This window comes from Homarus americanus, unplaced genomic scaffold, assembly GCF_018991925.1.
Source record: "Homarus americanus isolate GMGI-L3 unplaced genomic scaffold, GMGI_Hamer_2.0 scaffold18789, whole genome shotgun sequence".
NCBI classification, from domain to species: Eukaryota; Metazoa; Arthropoda; class Malacostraca; order Decapoda; family Nephropidae; genus Homarus; species Homarus americanus.
Window position 1 is genome coordinate 714416 of NW_024728725.1, and position 15395 is coordinate 729810.

At 34.7% G+C, this 15395-nt stretch overlaps 1 protein-coding gene across 4 annotated transcripts in view; it reads left to right on the forward strand.

The window, feature by feature from the left end:
* Window positions 1–10378, forward strand: part of LOC121866188 (natural resistance-associated macrophage protein 2-like) — a 43617-nt gene extending 33239 nt beyond the window's left edge. For 2 of the 4 annotated variants that reach the window (XR_006088931.1, XM_042365794.1), the window contains one exon: window positions 435–10378. Coding sequence is in view for 2 of the 4 variants with exons in the window: in XM_042365794.1 (XP_042221728.1) it covers window positions 435–468 (34 nt within the window). In the remaining 2 variants the exon portion in view is untranslated. The remainder of the gene's footprint in view (window positions 1–434) is intronic. The other 2 variants (XR_006088934.1, XM_042365795.1) reach the window with 1 other exon arrangement.
* The last annotated feature ends 5017 nt before the right edge of the window (window positions 10379–15395 follow it).

The window sequence follows — 15395 nt, forward strand, 5'->3', positions numbered from 1 at the left end:
AATGTTATCTGTACAACAACTATACTGTACTGTCTGTAATGGTTCTATATTTTGTGTGTGTTTTCTAAAACCATTTTTTATAATACCGGAATTTTTATTACACTGTTGGAATTTAATTAAAGTTAATGTACTTTTCCTATACAGTATTTTGCTATTTGTTTTAATAATACTGATTGTAGTGAATACTGCTTAACTATGAAGTATTCATTCACCTTTGCACTTTCTTCCAAGTTTCTGCTTTGGTGAAGGATTCCCTGTCACCATTATACTGTGTCACCTAACTAATACAACTCTCTTCTCCTATGTTTGCATCTGTTTCTAATATCTCTTATTAGTACAGTAAATTTAATGTCTCTAGAATTAAAAGTCCATTTACCTAGTTAAGCTAGATAAGCAGTACTGTATCTTAAAGTAACTAGGACTGTTCTTCACAGATCTCAAGACATCAGAATGGAAGTGTCACATTAAAATCTCTAAGCTAAGTGGAACAGTCTTCATGAAAATATTCTTCCCTCCAAGTGCTGAGTTTGCCTAATGAATTATTTTTTAAAGTGCTATTGAAGAAAGTCCAATATTTGACCATCTATCATGTAGATTTTTTATATTGTACTATTAAGTGTTTGTATTATAGTATTTAAGTACAGTACTTTAGTGAGTACGGTATGTTTGTAGTGTAGTAGTGTGTCAGTATTATAGTGGCCATAAAGTACGCATTTATTTTTGGGGGGTATGAGCTATACTTTCTTGTACAGCATACCCATTGTTTGACTACTGGCTGTGTATACCCATTCTGTCTATTGTGCTACTAAACATGTATACCCATTATGTCTGCTGTGTGATTTATCATATATAGCCATTCTGTCTATTGTGGAACTGGCTATGTATACTGATTCTGTCTCTTGTGCTACTAAATATGTATATTTTGTGTCTATTGTGCAACTTTCTGTGGGTAATTTTTTAAATCTATTGTGCTGATTTTCATAATTACCTTCCTCTCTGCTGCTTGCTTGTGAAGTTATGTCTTATGTAGTAATGCTTTAACTTTGTGTATTTACCCTTTCATTTGATAGACATATTGATGACCAAGTTCCATATTGATGACCAAGTTCCAGGGTTGGAATCTTACTGGGCCTGAACCTAACTTAACTTAATATAACTTAACCTAAACTATAACCTAATCTAACCATACCATACCATCAGGAGTGGTTCAAATAGAATTAAGGTCTATTAGGATAGGATATCTTTAGGACTTGGGACCTGGTAGGACTGGTTAGGTTAGGTTTAAGGCCCAGTAAAATTGGAGCCTATATGACGAATCGCCAGTACCAACAGTTATTCCACTGCTCTCTAAACACCATAATGAGTCTGGGGCTCTAATTATACACACACACACACACAACACACACACACACACACACACACACACACACACACACACACACACGAATTATTAACCCCCTTACTCCTATAGCGGTTTAACATTAAATCCTCTCAAAATAGAGAATTAAATAGTATACTCCGTTGATGATAAAATAGTTATGTAAGAAAGCGTAGATGGTAGATGAACATGGTGGAAGTATCGTCTTGGGCAAACAAGGGATTTAAGTAATCTCTCAGTGGTTCATGGGAATGCAACTTGCTTTTGATTATGAAAACAAAAATGACAATAGAAATATCCAAAGATTGTTGAGTGGATTCAAAAGAAAGTCTGTAATGTATACTGCTGAGGTTGCTAGAGAGAAGTTGAGTGGAATGAAAAAGTCTGTAAAGTTGAAATAGTATTTGATTTGATCACAGTAAATGATCTACCGTACAGGATGAAGATTATTCAGAAGACAAATTATCAATTTTTTTTTTTTCGGGAAATGGAATGGAATAGCATCAAACTCATGAAAACTAAACTCAATATTTGGGGAAAAGATCTATAATTTCATGATTAGAAGAACCTTGATAAATTATAATGCAGACAGAAGAAAAGGTCATATGGAATATTTAATTTCATCTGAAACATAAATTCTGCAGTATGATTAAGAAAACAATTATGTAATACACGAAGAATCTATATGAAATGACATTTTTTGCCTTATGATCTGCGTGGTTAAGCAAAAGGCATAACACCATGATGCTACATTGAAGAATTAGAATCTATTTTGCCGAGTGTGTGTACGTAGAGCAACACTATTAAAGGCTGTGATATTTCTTATTTTAATGTCATCCTCTGTCTGATGGCTGTGATTGGTAATGTTAAATCTTGCTGTAGATTTAGTTGTTGACATTTTAGTTGATGCATACACAAAATGCTCTTTAATAAGGGTAGCTTTTAACCTTTTCAGGATAATTGTTTAACCCTTGGAGGATGATGGTTTTAACCCCTTGGGGACAATAGTCTAAACCTTTGGGGGCAGTTATTTAATTATTTAAGTAATATGGTGTAACCCTTTTAGGATATTACTCAACCTTTTGATAACAATGGTTTGACCCTTTGAAGGTGATGGCTTAACCCTCTTAGGAATATGGTTTAACCCTTTGAGGATGATACTGTACTGTATAATCCACCACCTGGTCTAGCAGAATGCATCATGCTCCTTGCTGCCTGGTGTATGAACCTAAATTATGCTCAAAACATTCACAAATATAAGCCTAAATTTTGCACTATAGTATTTCATATACAATAAAGTGTATAAAGTCCCTGTATGGGTATATAAATTTCATAAACATTTCTCGTATGAAAATCCTGAGAGTTCAATTGTCATCCTCAAAGGGTTAATTAATTATTGGTGTATAATTAACTTCCAAGAGGTTTGAGGAAATTATTATTTTGATTTGCAACAAAGCAGGAAGATTGCAAAATGGTGATGATAACATAATAGCACAGAATGTCTATTGTCAGTGGGGAAATGATTTATGAAAGTATAACATGATAGCTAATGAAAGAAGGATTAAGGAGAAACATGAACAAAGACGGTAAAGGTGTACAGTAATATTTGATGGACATGGGAATTTGGAAGAGGGAACCAATGAAGTTTATTCAAACCACCTGAAGATTAACCCCCGCTTATTTCACCTTAAGATTATCCACCCTAACAGTAACCTCACCTTATCCAACCTAACGTAATCCCCCCACCCAAGGTAGCATTAGGATGATCAGTCATCAGGTAAAATAAGCTGGAGGTTAATCTTCAGGTGATCTGCTTATTCATAGAAATGTGACCATAGTGCTTGCCCCATAAAAAGCTGAGAGCTGTTAAAAACTACAGTCTATTAAGATAAAAGTTATGAGTAAAATGAGCATCTGGTTTAAATTACTTACTTAGATTGGCAACATCTCTATGAACGCTCTCGTATGCTAATATGAAGAGAATTATTGCTAACGTAGTCTCAGCAATAAAAGGTTCTCAGGGCAATGGATGGAAGAATAAGTTACCTAAATATATTTGATTAAGGGGGGGGGCATTGTAGAAGCCAGCTTGGATATAAAACACTTCTGAGGTGTTATGGAAGTTTACCTGGTCGAGAATATAGAGCCATTGACATGCTGAGTTGTATGGTCATAGACTTGCTGGTAGTTTTAGTTAGAGTAAGGTTTATCATTCACCATATTGCTTGATAGCGCTTTGTCCTGAGATGCCTGGTATGTAATTGGTCTTAAAAGTACAGTAAACACCAAGAAACTTTAGGGATCACTACACGTAGTTTAAGTGTGTTGGTCTGTTACCTCGGATTTTCATGCTACTGTTCTTATCCTTTTAGTCCAGTGGTAAAATTCAACATTCTTGTCCTACGTGCTTTAAAATTTATAAAATTTGATATCATCTTCGTGTGTATTGCATGTTGTTGATTTCTTGGTGGTAAATGATAATTATTCCTAATGAAGCTGAGACTTATCAGGTATCAGGTAACTTGGTGTTTTTTTGAGTAATAAGCAATGTGTAGTCTTATTGACACACATTGTAGTAACAGCACTTCTCTTTGGCTACTGTCCCCTCTGAATTTCTTTCTGTTATTATTAATTAACACTATATACTGTACTTAGAATTTTCTAATCCAGTCCAATCTGTAGTCTTACCATTGTGTAGAGTTACAGTACAATAGATTTGCAAAAAATAACATGTTAAACAAAAGTTCTTTGATGTTCCAAATAACACCGGGGCCAATGTTCATGGTCTTTGTTGTAGATGTGCACATAGATTATTTTAAAATAATTTTGAGTACATGAAAATGTGTTTGTTTTTTATATTCAGTTCAGATAGAGTGATGTGTACATAAAAAAGTTATGGAAGAGAATTTTTTTTTAATGTCTTTTCTTTTTGAAATACATTATTAGAATGAATATTACTCATAATTGTAAACTTATTTATAATCTCTGCTCTATCCAGTGCAATCTCTGTATAAAGTATACTGTATTTTATAACTGCAAATGATAATACTATTTTAAGACAAAGTGTCAAGTGAAAAGTAAATATCTGGCAGCTCACTGATGTCATCACCTTCTTTCTTACAATGATTCACATCAAATTTTGTGCTTTTTGTCAAATTCAATAATGTAACATTATTAATTCTGAACATGTGGCCAAGCTTTAACATTTACAAGATATAATTAGTGCCAAGCATATGGTCATATAATTTTTTTAAATATTAATTCCAGATATATGGTCTTGTCACACCTTTAGAGATGTTAATTCCAAACAAATTAATTACAGGTGCATAGTCATTTTATTATCTTGAATGATATTAATTCCAACTATTGGTCATGTTCTTATCTTTAAAAATATAAATTCCAGGTAGTATATGGCCATGCCTTCACCTTTAAGTGCATATTTAAACTTTATGACTTTCCTGGGTAGCTTGTTTGCAGCAACTGGTATGTCTTAGGGTCAACCACCAGATTAACCCCCATGGAAGAATGTACAATAATGACAATAATATCATTCTTTCCTACTGCAAGCAGAGCTCTTAAAAATGTTGCTATGTAACTTTACTTCCTTTACTTTATCCTCTTTGCCACATGTCAGCTTACTAGTCAGTCAGGTGGTTTGTCATTTCTCTGTTACATGCTGTTGATAAGTACTGGGCATGGATGGGCTCTTGAATGCAGCTGAACGTGTTATGGTTTTAGTCAAGTTTGGACTTAAAAGAGCTCACACTTGGTGCTACAGAGTATCACGGTTTTCTGAACTGATAGTCTTGTCAACTTGAAGCTGTGACCTCTGGTCGGGTGAACCATCAGCTTTTTGAGACATGTACATTTGACTGAGTTCTTATGCACCTTGAGATGCTTATTAACTTCAATCTAAATCTTTCATTACCCTTCTGTTAGGTGTCTTGATCTGTCTTGGTATTGAGGTGTCTAAGATCTGACTCCAACCTGGTAGCCCTCTTATGGATGTTCTCAATCAAAATGGCAGGAAACTAAGCAGAATTATATTACTTCAAGTGAGGTAGCATTACACTTTTGAAAATCCTTTTATATAGAGAGGGGAATGAAAGTGTTAATATAGATATGGGTACGTACTAGTATATACTGGTACAGTATTATATTTGAAGATGATATAGAATACTGTTTAGGATGTTAATATTGTTGGTTATACAATAATAATCATAGATGTGACTGGTAATTAGTCAATCTTCTTACATTTATATACAAGATGAAAGGCTACTAGAAATGACCAGTATGTTAAAGCAGCACGACAATAAAAAAAAATTTGTGTTTACTCAATATCAGTTTTAGAAAGACTAGCATGATTTTTTATGATGTGTCCAGCAAGTAATTTCTCTCTCCTCAGTTATCAAACCCTTAGTGATCCAGGGTCAGCATAAAGAAGCCATCCTGAAGTCCCCCCTCATACTGTATGAATTTGAAGGTATGAAATGTACAAAGAAAATATGAAGCAGGAATATGATAAAAAATGGAGTAATTTCTTTGCTTGGTGTATTTTTTTTTAATGAGATAGTTCATATTAATTTTATTTTTTATCATAAACTGTGCCAGAATACAGACTTTCTGTTGCTCATTGATATCATATACTGTAATACAATTAACTTTTTCCTTGCCACATGACTAAACTGATATCATATGCCAGTATGATGTCATTATTTTAAGTTACATTAAGTGATGTTGTAAGAAAGGGGTTAATCTTATGCTGTACTTGATTGTTATTTGTTCCTGACTTAAGATATTTTAGAATTTATTTTTATTAACATTATTTTGGTGTTAGTGTGTGAATCTTTGCCTGATTACCTGTAATATTTTTTAAGTGTCAAACAGAGTAGAGTACAATAATTGTTTATCAAAGATTTTCTATGGCATTTAAGATTTATATATTGAATGGAAGGTGATACAGTAAATATAGTTACTTTTTCAACAAACTCACGCTCTTAGAGAGGGACTTGAAGACACAATTCATGGTCTGTTTTAAATTTCTCCTTAATTTTATATATTAATGGTGCTGTTTTCTGATACAATGTCGCAAATTGTTAGTGCTGTTCATTTTATATTTTCAGTTTTTTTATTAATATTGTGTTGTCACTTGAGCATCATTTAGTAAAAGTACATGTACAATTCTGTACAAGTCAACATAATTCATGTTCAGTAAAGAAATCTTACCAATCACTCCAGAAGAGAACACAAATTACATTTCAAGAGGCATATTTTGGCAGCAATACAGTATGTAGATTCATTGATATAGTTGAATATATAGTGGACAACTTTACTGCTGCTCTCTCCTCACTGAGGCGGCGCTCACTTCACCCGTCAGCAGTGTAAACCTAATAAAGGAATCTGGGATTACTGTTCCACAAAACAGTTAAATTATTTTATTATGAGCCTGATCTAACATAGCAAAGAAGTAAGATTAGGTTTTTATGTTAGTAATTTTATCCAATTTGTGGAAATGTAACCTCCATAATGCATTATCAAGTTTGCATTGCTCGTGAGTAGAGCAAGTGGTGTCAGATGTAAGCACGCTACAGTGTATCAAATTTTAACGATGTGATATATATATATATATGTAAAACAGTTTTGATGGGATTGAAATGACAGAGCATATCAACTTTTTGCTTCAACATCTTACTATAATGTTACGTACTGGTATCTAAAATACGGCTTTTGATGAATAAACACGAGGAAATCTGCTCATATTAAACTGAACTGTAGAGGAATGACAAATTTTTGTATTGCTGCTAACTAAGACATCCTGAAGTCCTGTTTAAATATTATAATCAAGAGTTTGGTTAGTTGTTTTAATTGAACTAGAATTATGTCTTGTATAATTTTATGTGTCAGCCTTAAAGAAAATTTTATTGATGAGCTTTAAGTTAATAATGTACACATTGTTATTAGACATAGTCTCTACTATGACCTCATTCTGTTTTTAGTGTTTTATCAGTACAGTAGTTTGAATTCTTTTAATCATGTAATCAGTGGAACCCTTGATGTACAGTATTTTCAGTAGTGTATGTTATGCATTCGTACAATCAGTAGAACTATTGGTGTATTTTTAGTAGTTTGTTTACATTACACTTTTAATATTCTTATACAATAATCAGTAGAACCTTTGATGTATCTTATTCATTCTTATAATCAGTAGAATCCTTTGTATATTTGTTATAGTTTATCTACAATATATTTTTATTACTGTAATCAGTTGAACCTTTTGGTAGTAGATAAGCTGGTGTTGGTCAGCCTTGAGACACACCAGCATGGGCGCTGTACTGTACTTTCTGTCTCTGTTAGTTACAGCAGCTTTCTATTTTTGTTTTTTCTGAAGAATTACCTCATCCAATTCAGTTATGTGTAATGCGGAGATGCTCTTGAGTATATATTTGTTGTTATTACACCTAGTGAATGCCAAAATACAGTTAGTGATATTGTGCCATAATCTTGCAGTGTCAGGAAGACATGGGATAAGAGACAGGTCCAGAACCTCAACTTGTGGTGGTTTGAGTTTGAAAAAAAAATCACTTAATTTTTCTTGAAGTGTAGAATGAGTTTTGGAATTGAAAGTCTGAAATTCTTTTATAAATTGTTAAACTGATATTAAAATGGAATTCACTGGTAGGGAGGTCATCAGTACTGCATACTTATATCTGTTATCTTCACTCCACTTCCACTCTTGTCTTGAGTGGATTAAAGGTAAAGAAACCCCCAAAAAGGAATAAAGCAGGAAGAATGGTGCATGGTGAGTGTGAACAGTGATAAAAAAGGTTATGACAATAAGTAGTATATACCTTACATACATTTATTCACATCCTCACTATACAAACACGGTATACAAAGTGAATCGTAGCAGCATCATAAATTCATGTTGTTTCATATCACCATGCATGCGAAGTTCACCTCTCAGGTCACTAACACTACCATCTTGATGTGTCATATCAAGAAAAGCTGTTCAATTTAATGAAAATTTGGTATTGGTAACCTGCATTGAGTAGTTTCTTTGAAGGATTATTTTCCCATGCAGTTTTTCTCAACATTTTATAGGTTTATATTTTTAGTTAATTATTGCCACACTGATCTTAGGAGATGGGAGATCTGTTTCTAAGCTGTTTGTTATGCAATATTTTTTTATTGATGAGATATGCATGCTAGTAGTTGCCTATTTAAGTAGGAACTCCTGCATGATGCTAAATGGGTATTAAAGATATGTATTCATAATGCAGTACAGCTGTTATCTATTGTTGGGAACTACATTGGTACTTGTTTAAGTGGTATTATACGTATACAGTACAATTTTAATGTGGAAAAGTTGAGTCTGCATATACTGTATTTTGTTTATGTTGCATTATCCAACTTACTGAACAAGAATCAGACTGTCTGACTAACTGACATGACCAACTGACTTACTGATGGAGGCAACTTTTAGCCCATCTTACACTTCTGTAGCTTATAACTTTTCTATTTTTATTTATCATGCTTTATTTTTACCATATCCTGTGCATATTAAGTAATTTCCCTTAAAGTCACCTCTGTTAGGGATAGGAGGCTCATCATGAACATACCTGAGTGAGTTTATGGTAGATTCTTGTTATTTAGGCACTAGAAGGTTACATTACTTATAGAGCATTTAAACAAGATTATAGTCTTAAGTGTACATGATGTATTAGGCAGTTTCAGAGACTAAAAATGTTAAAAGGGTGAATATGCTGTGTTTAATGTGGAAAATTGACAGCTTAATTTTTTTATTCAGTGTACAGTTTATTTATTTGTTTTATTTTCATACTGTTTGGGTTAATGGAGGAGTGAGTTCAGGAATCATCAGAAGTGCAGACTATCAGATAATGACAGTGTAAACAACATTTAATTCATATATTATCTAGTAAGATGTTCCCACTTACTCATAGGACATCTGATAACCTTCCCTTGTGTTAAAGAACTTTTGTTCCCTACCTCCAGGAAACACCCAGGAGGAAGAGATATTTTCCGTGTGTAAAGTTTGTAACAAGACAAATTAAAACTGGAAATCAAACCCACGTTAAAAGACTTATGCACTATATATTAAAATTGTATTTTATATAAAAATAATTTTTGTATGGGAAGTAGATGCAGAGGTTGATCTTCATTTTTCTTAGTCTTTTGTACTGTATTATGCCAACTGCTTCAGAGATGTTAGTTGCCAACTATTTTTGTAACTCCTGTAGTATTAAACTGCATAAAAGATTAGATTTATTTGCAGAATTTTGATAGAGGTGATTTTTATTTTTGTCTCATATATACATCACTAAAAATTTGAAGTTCCAGTGACTTGCCCGCTGTTAATTGTGAACATATTGTAGAGTCTTATTTGCCTATGGAGACTCGCTTAACACCAAAAATATGTGACTTAAAGATTGTTGAATTAATATTTGAATTTTAGTAGTGTACTATATGAGCTTGAAAGTGAATTCATTGACTTATGGTTCATAATTTCTTCATGCATTTACATTTCACCAGTTTAAGAACATGTTTTAGTACTGAGTCAAGGGAACACTATGAATCAATAGTGCCTCAATGAAGTTACTTTCAAGTGTTCAGGGATTGAATTCTCTCCAGTTGTGATTATGAAACTGGACAACTCAAGGCTGATTATTAAAGTGTGATGAATGGTTCATTATTTTCATTAGTTGAAGATTGTTGCTCTCTCTCTCTCTTGTTCTGGACAGATTTCTAAAGTGAAAAATTCAGGAACTTTATGGATAAAACCAAAGAATCACAAAGTAATCCTGTATCGTTCTCTTCCTGTGTTCATGAGCCATCAGTTTCCATTTGAGTAACAGCCTTGGCCATTGAGCTGGGTGTTAGAGGCACCAGCACAGTGTACTCATGCACAGAATCTCATGCAGCAGACACCAGCAGTGCTCTGCATGTTGCAGTTATATATGCATAATAAAATATATTATATCATTAACTTTTAATTATGAACCTGAGGTGTAAGAATTTTCAGATTTCTTGAAGATTAGGAACTCCCAATTAAACACCCTAATATTATCCTAACCCCAACTCAACCCAACCGAGGATCATGAGACAATTTAAAACTAGAAATCTAACCTAATCTCTCCACCCTTATTCAGTATTCGGGTGTTTAATCATTTGTTGTAAGAAGTGAAGATCCCTAATCTTTGTGTTATGCATAGTGCAGTTTTACATGCATAGAGAAGAATGTTATCAGTGACTTTTGATGATGAACTTTACAAGACCTATAGTGCAGTCATACTAGACATAAATGTAGGATATCTGCACTCCTTTTACCTAATATGAGTCATGTTCTTTATAACTATGTTACTGTATTATTTATATTTATATTCAGTTTTTTATTTCTGCTTTATATACATTACTGTAGCGTTGTATTCTTGGTGTGGTACATACGTTGTCATTTTCTGTTTCTATATTAATCTTTAGTTATATCCACGGCCATCTTTAGAGTTGTTGGCATCCAAGTAATCTGAACTTTGATGCCCTTAAGACATACAGTACAGTACATACAAATAAAACTTTAATACAGCATTTTTTATAATGAGTAAAAAGCAATAAACACTTTACTGTATAGTAATATAGAATTTATCACATATTGCTGGTAAAAGAAAAAAGTTTAAATGCAATGGCTGACATTCAAAGCCTTTATTATTATAATAAATAATAAAAAAAATCTACATAAAATTTATTAAGAGAAACATACCCGGTAATACAATACTATACTATCCAAAATGTTTTAACACCACTGACAATGTCAACTCAATGATGGGCACAGAATTGTTTCAGCACAGTTTTTGTTAACAAACAATTATACACTTATTAAGACCATTTATAAAGATATATATTCAGCCTGCAGCATGGTTTAAACACTTCATTATTACTCATAAGTCTATCATCAAATGCATAATAGTGTACAGTATTGTATAATACAGTACGTATTTATTTATTTCATGGTACAAACTATAAGAATGAATAGAAAATTTAATACAAATAAGTGAAACAAAACACAACTGAAAAAAACTTAACAAATAAATGCAACAACAAGACATTGAAATTTATCCACCTGTACACAATCTTGACCACTGTACAGCCTGAGGTATACAATACTGTATTACATTCTGTGTTAATTTCACGATGATAAACCTGGATAAGGAAAAAAAGAATTTGCTGCAAATAGATTTAAGAAATTAAACACAAATACGTACAGACAAAGACAAACATACATTATCTAAAGTAAAACATTTTTGCTCAACTTTAAATGTACAAATGCTTTCATAGCATTTGCTATACCATATCTAGTACTGTATATTTTTACAAGGTTATTTTCTGTTGACTAAACTGCCAAGGATTTAATCTTCCTTGTGTCATGAAGGACCTCAAGTACAGGTGTATGTCTTCATAGATTTTAATTTACCTGTACTGATGTTCAGGAATTTCTGACAGGAGTGCTGTACTACTTGAAATCTTCACCGTCTTTAAATATTATGTTAATAAAATTTTTCATTTACACTTGCTTGGTGTACAAGGGTGGAAAGTACACAAAGTGTGAGATCAAAAGTGATTCATGCTGCACCCTTTTCTTACCAGGAATGTGATTCCTACATGGGGCCCAGTTATTCCTCTGGTAATGTTCTTTTCCACCATGGCTGTCCTACACCCACAAGAAACAAAACAAAAAAATTTAAACCATCTTGTGTGTCCCTAAGTAGGCCTATGATTCCACTGTACAGTATAGTCTGCATTTACGCGGATTTTGTTTACGCATTTGGTCATTTACGCGGCACCTTGCCAGAATCAAAATTTTGAATTACGCTGGTCATTGCATCATTTACACGGGAAGCGGCGCGGGCAGGGTGGGCATTAGGTCGCTCTTACGTTATCACTGACATCATATGACGTATTGGACTGTGATTGGGCCACGCATCCTTACCACCGACGCATTTCCTCCGCCGCTAGCTGTGATTGGTCTAATGTAACATGACGTGCCCTGTCACCAGAGGGTAGAAGTCGCTGACCTAGCCAAGCCTGTTCTTATGTCTCAATGTTCTCAGTCCACATATATCGTTCTCTCTTGTGCCCGCTATTCCCCTCACAATGGCTTCCGCTGGACCCATCACCCCAGAAAAACCTTGAATTACCTGGACCAAGCCATGGTTATGTGAAGGAAATCATCGAGTTGGGGGAGAAAATTAAGCTCATCCTTGACAAAGACACAGTCAAGCATCGGTATGAAGTGTCTAATAACCTTCTGTCGAAAATTATGAATCCGTATGTCCAGATCTATCACGACAACATCAATGCTAGTCGTCAACGTAGTATTACTGGTTTCTTCGCCCGCAACCCACCTCAACCACAGCCAGCCCAAGTCAGTGATAGTGACAGTGAGGATATGGACTTTGAGGGGTTTGTCAGGGAGGCCTTGCAAACCTCTGCGAGTAGTGAAAGTGATTCACCGGAGGGCCATTAATCTGCCCTCTGCCTCGGAACCAGCCGCCATCCACGTGTGCCGACCCATCTCTTCTACTAAAGTAAGTGTTAAACACCTTTAGATTTGTAGTTTTTGTTTAGATATTATGTGTGTGAATACCATCATAAAATTATGATGTTATTTTTATCACAAGGTACGTATTGTGTCGGAAAAAGTGGAAAAAGTGCTGTTATTTCGTTTACGCGTTTCTCGTTTTACGCGGACCTCCACCGGTTCATTTGTCGTTTTACGCGGACCTCCACCGGTTCATTTGACCGCGTAAATCTAGACTATACTGTATATGCCATTGAAATTAAGTACAGTATATCTGATGATTTTAAGTACCACAGGACTCTTTTAGATGAATTGGGTGAGTCATTGGTATGCTAGGTAACTGATTTCCATTTTTAAGAAAAACAGCTTCCAAACTGGTTTTGGAGCTGTCAATAAAATATACCCGTACAGTAATGGATCAGCCTTATGACCTTGTGCATCGAAAAGACCACCAAACCACAGCAGTAATACAGTACACAGAACTGCTCCACACTGAAAAGCTTAATGAAACTCAACGTTTTCTTGAGAGAGAAACATGAACATCCTCGTGCAGATTCCACAGCTGTAATCTTGAAATTCAAAATTTTGTCTTTTACTCAGAGAGCTTAAGATTCCTGGCTAAGTCAGTCAGCTTACTTCAAATATCTAGGTACAGTATAAGCAATATCTTGAAAACTAGATGTGATACAGCAAAACTAAGGACAGATTTGTAATCAGTATTGTATACATACTTAAATTATGAAGAAACATCCAATATGATTCATGAACCAAAAACCTTGACCTCTACAGTGTTGTAAATCTATTTAGCATTCTCTTAAAAAGTAAAGTATACTTTCATTCAATCCATTTGAATGGTTAGTTGTAATCAGAATGTTGTCACAAACCATCTCTTATGACATTGCAGATAATGTATTTAGTTTTTGTGTGAGTGCAAATATTCATAAGTATGCTTTCAATTGTTAATAACAGAAGTTCCTAGAAGTAACTTATCTGAGACACCACCAAAAACAATCACTTTTATTGGTCCTTGTATGAACCAGCCGTCTGCTGAGAAATGTTCACCATTTTTAATTTTCTTGTATAGTTCATCATTGCAACAGAGAAACTGCTTATATTTGCATCGTTGGAAAACTTACATTTTATCAATATACAGCCCATTTATAATAATGTATACAGTATATAATAAATTTCCCCTACTGAAAATTTATCAGTCTAGAGCAGGGGTCACCAAACTTTTTTCACAGTGGGCCGGATAACTGAAAGAATGACGAGCGCGGGCCGCATAATCATTCTGTTCAATACTTGCAAGCCAGAACGAAAGCTCTGGTAACGTCAGAGCGTAGGCGGATCTACCACAAGCCGGGGAAGGACTTGGGATCCGGCCCGCGGGCCGTAGTTTGGTGCCCCCTGGTCTAGAGTGACACGTCATCACATAACAACCCAAGGTTCTGTAATCTTAACTATTGGTTAATATAGTACTGTACAATGTTAAAATATCAGTATAGTAATCAATATTAGTGAATTATCATTTACTTTTATTACTTTTACTTTTATCCTCTTCGCCATCACTTAATCGGTCCACTCTTTTCCTTTATATTCTTCACCAAGGTTAGCCCCGGGCGATCGTCACGTCTCTGTCACGCACTGTTGGCAAATACTGGGCATGCGGCTCCTGAATGTACCTGAACCCGCTCCAGTGTTGGTCAAGTCTTCTCTTGAAAGAGCTCACACTCGGTGCCGTCACAACACTTTCTGGTAGATTGTTCCAAGAGTTTACAACCCTCACTCCGAAAAAGTTTGCCCTCACGGTTTTCCGGACTTGCGGCTTCTTCAATCTTGAGCTGTGACCCCTTGTGGGGCGAGCGTCCGCCAGCTCCAAGTAAGGACACTCAACTGAGTAGTGCCCCCTGAGATGCTTATAAACCTCAACTAGGTCCCCTTGCCCGTCTGTAGTATAAGCTAGGCAAGTTCAGGCGCTCCAATCTCGAGGGTAGCTGAGATGCCGAAGTGCAGGCACCAGCACCAGTACTGTATATCTTAAATGATTTAACGGATTCAAAGGTCTTTAAATACATCAATATGCATTGCAAATAATTATACACATGTGCAAAGTACTGTACAGTATAATATTATACATGTGTATCACTATACCTGTGTCCTGAGCGCCGCTACCTTGACCAAAAACTCAGGCATAATAGCCGTGACACTTATGTGTCCCACCACAACAGTAAGATGGTTGCAACCAGACATTCCTGAACAAAATAATTACATGTCAGGCATTTTTTGGATTTAGTTTTCTTTTTTGGCGCTCCAGACAACCACCCAATTTGCTGGTTCCTATAACCAGTCTTAGTGATATCCCATTTTATGTTTGTTTTCTCAAGCATTTTGCTTTCTGTTTGTATTATTCTCTGCATTATTCTCTGT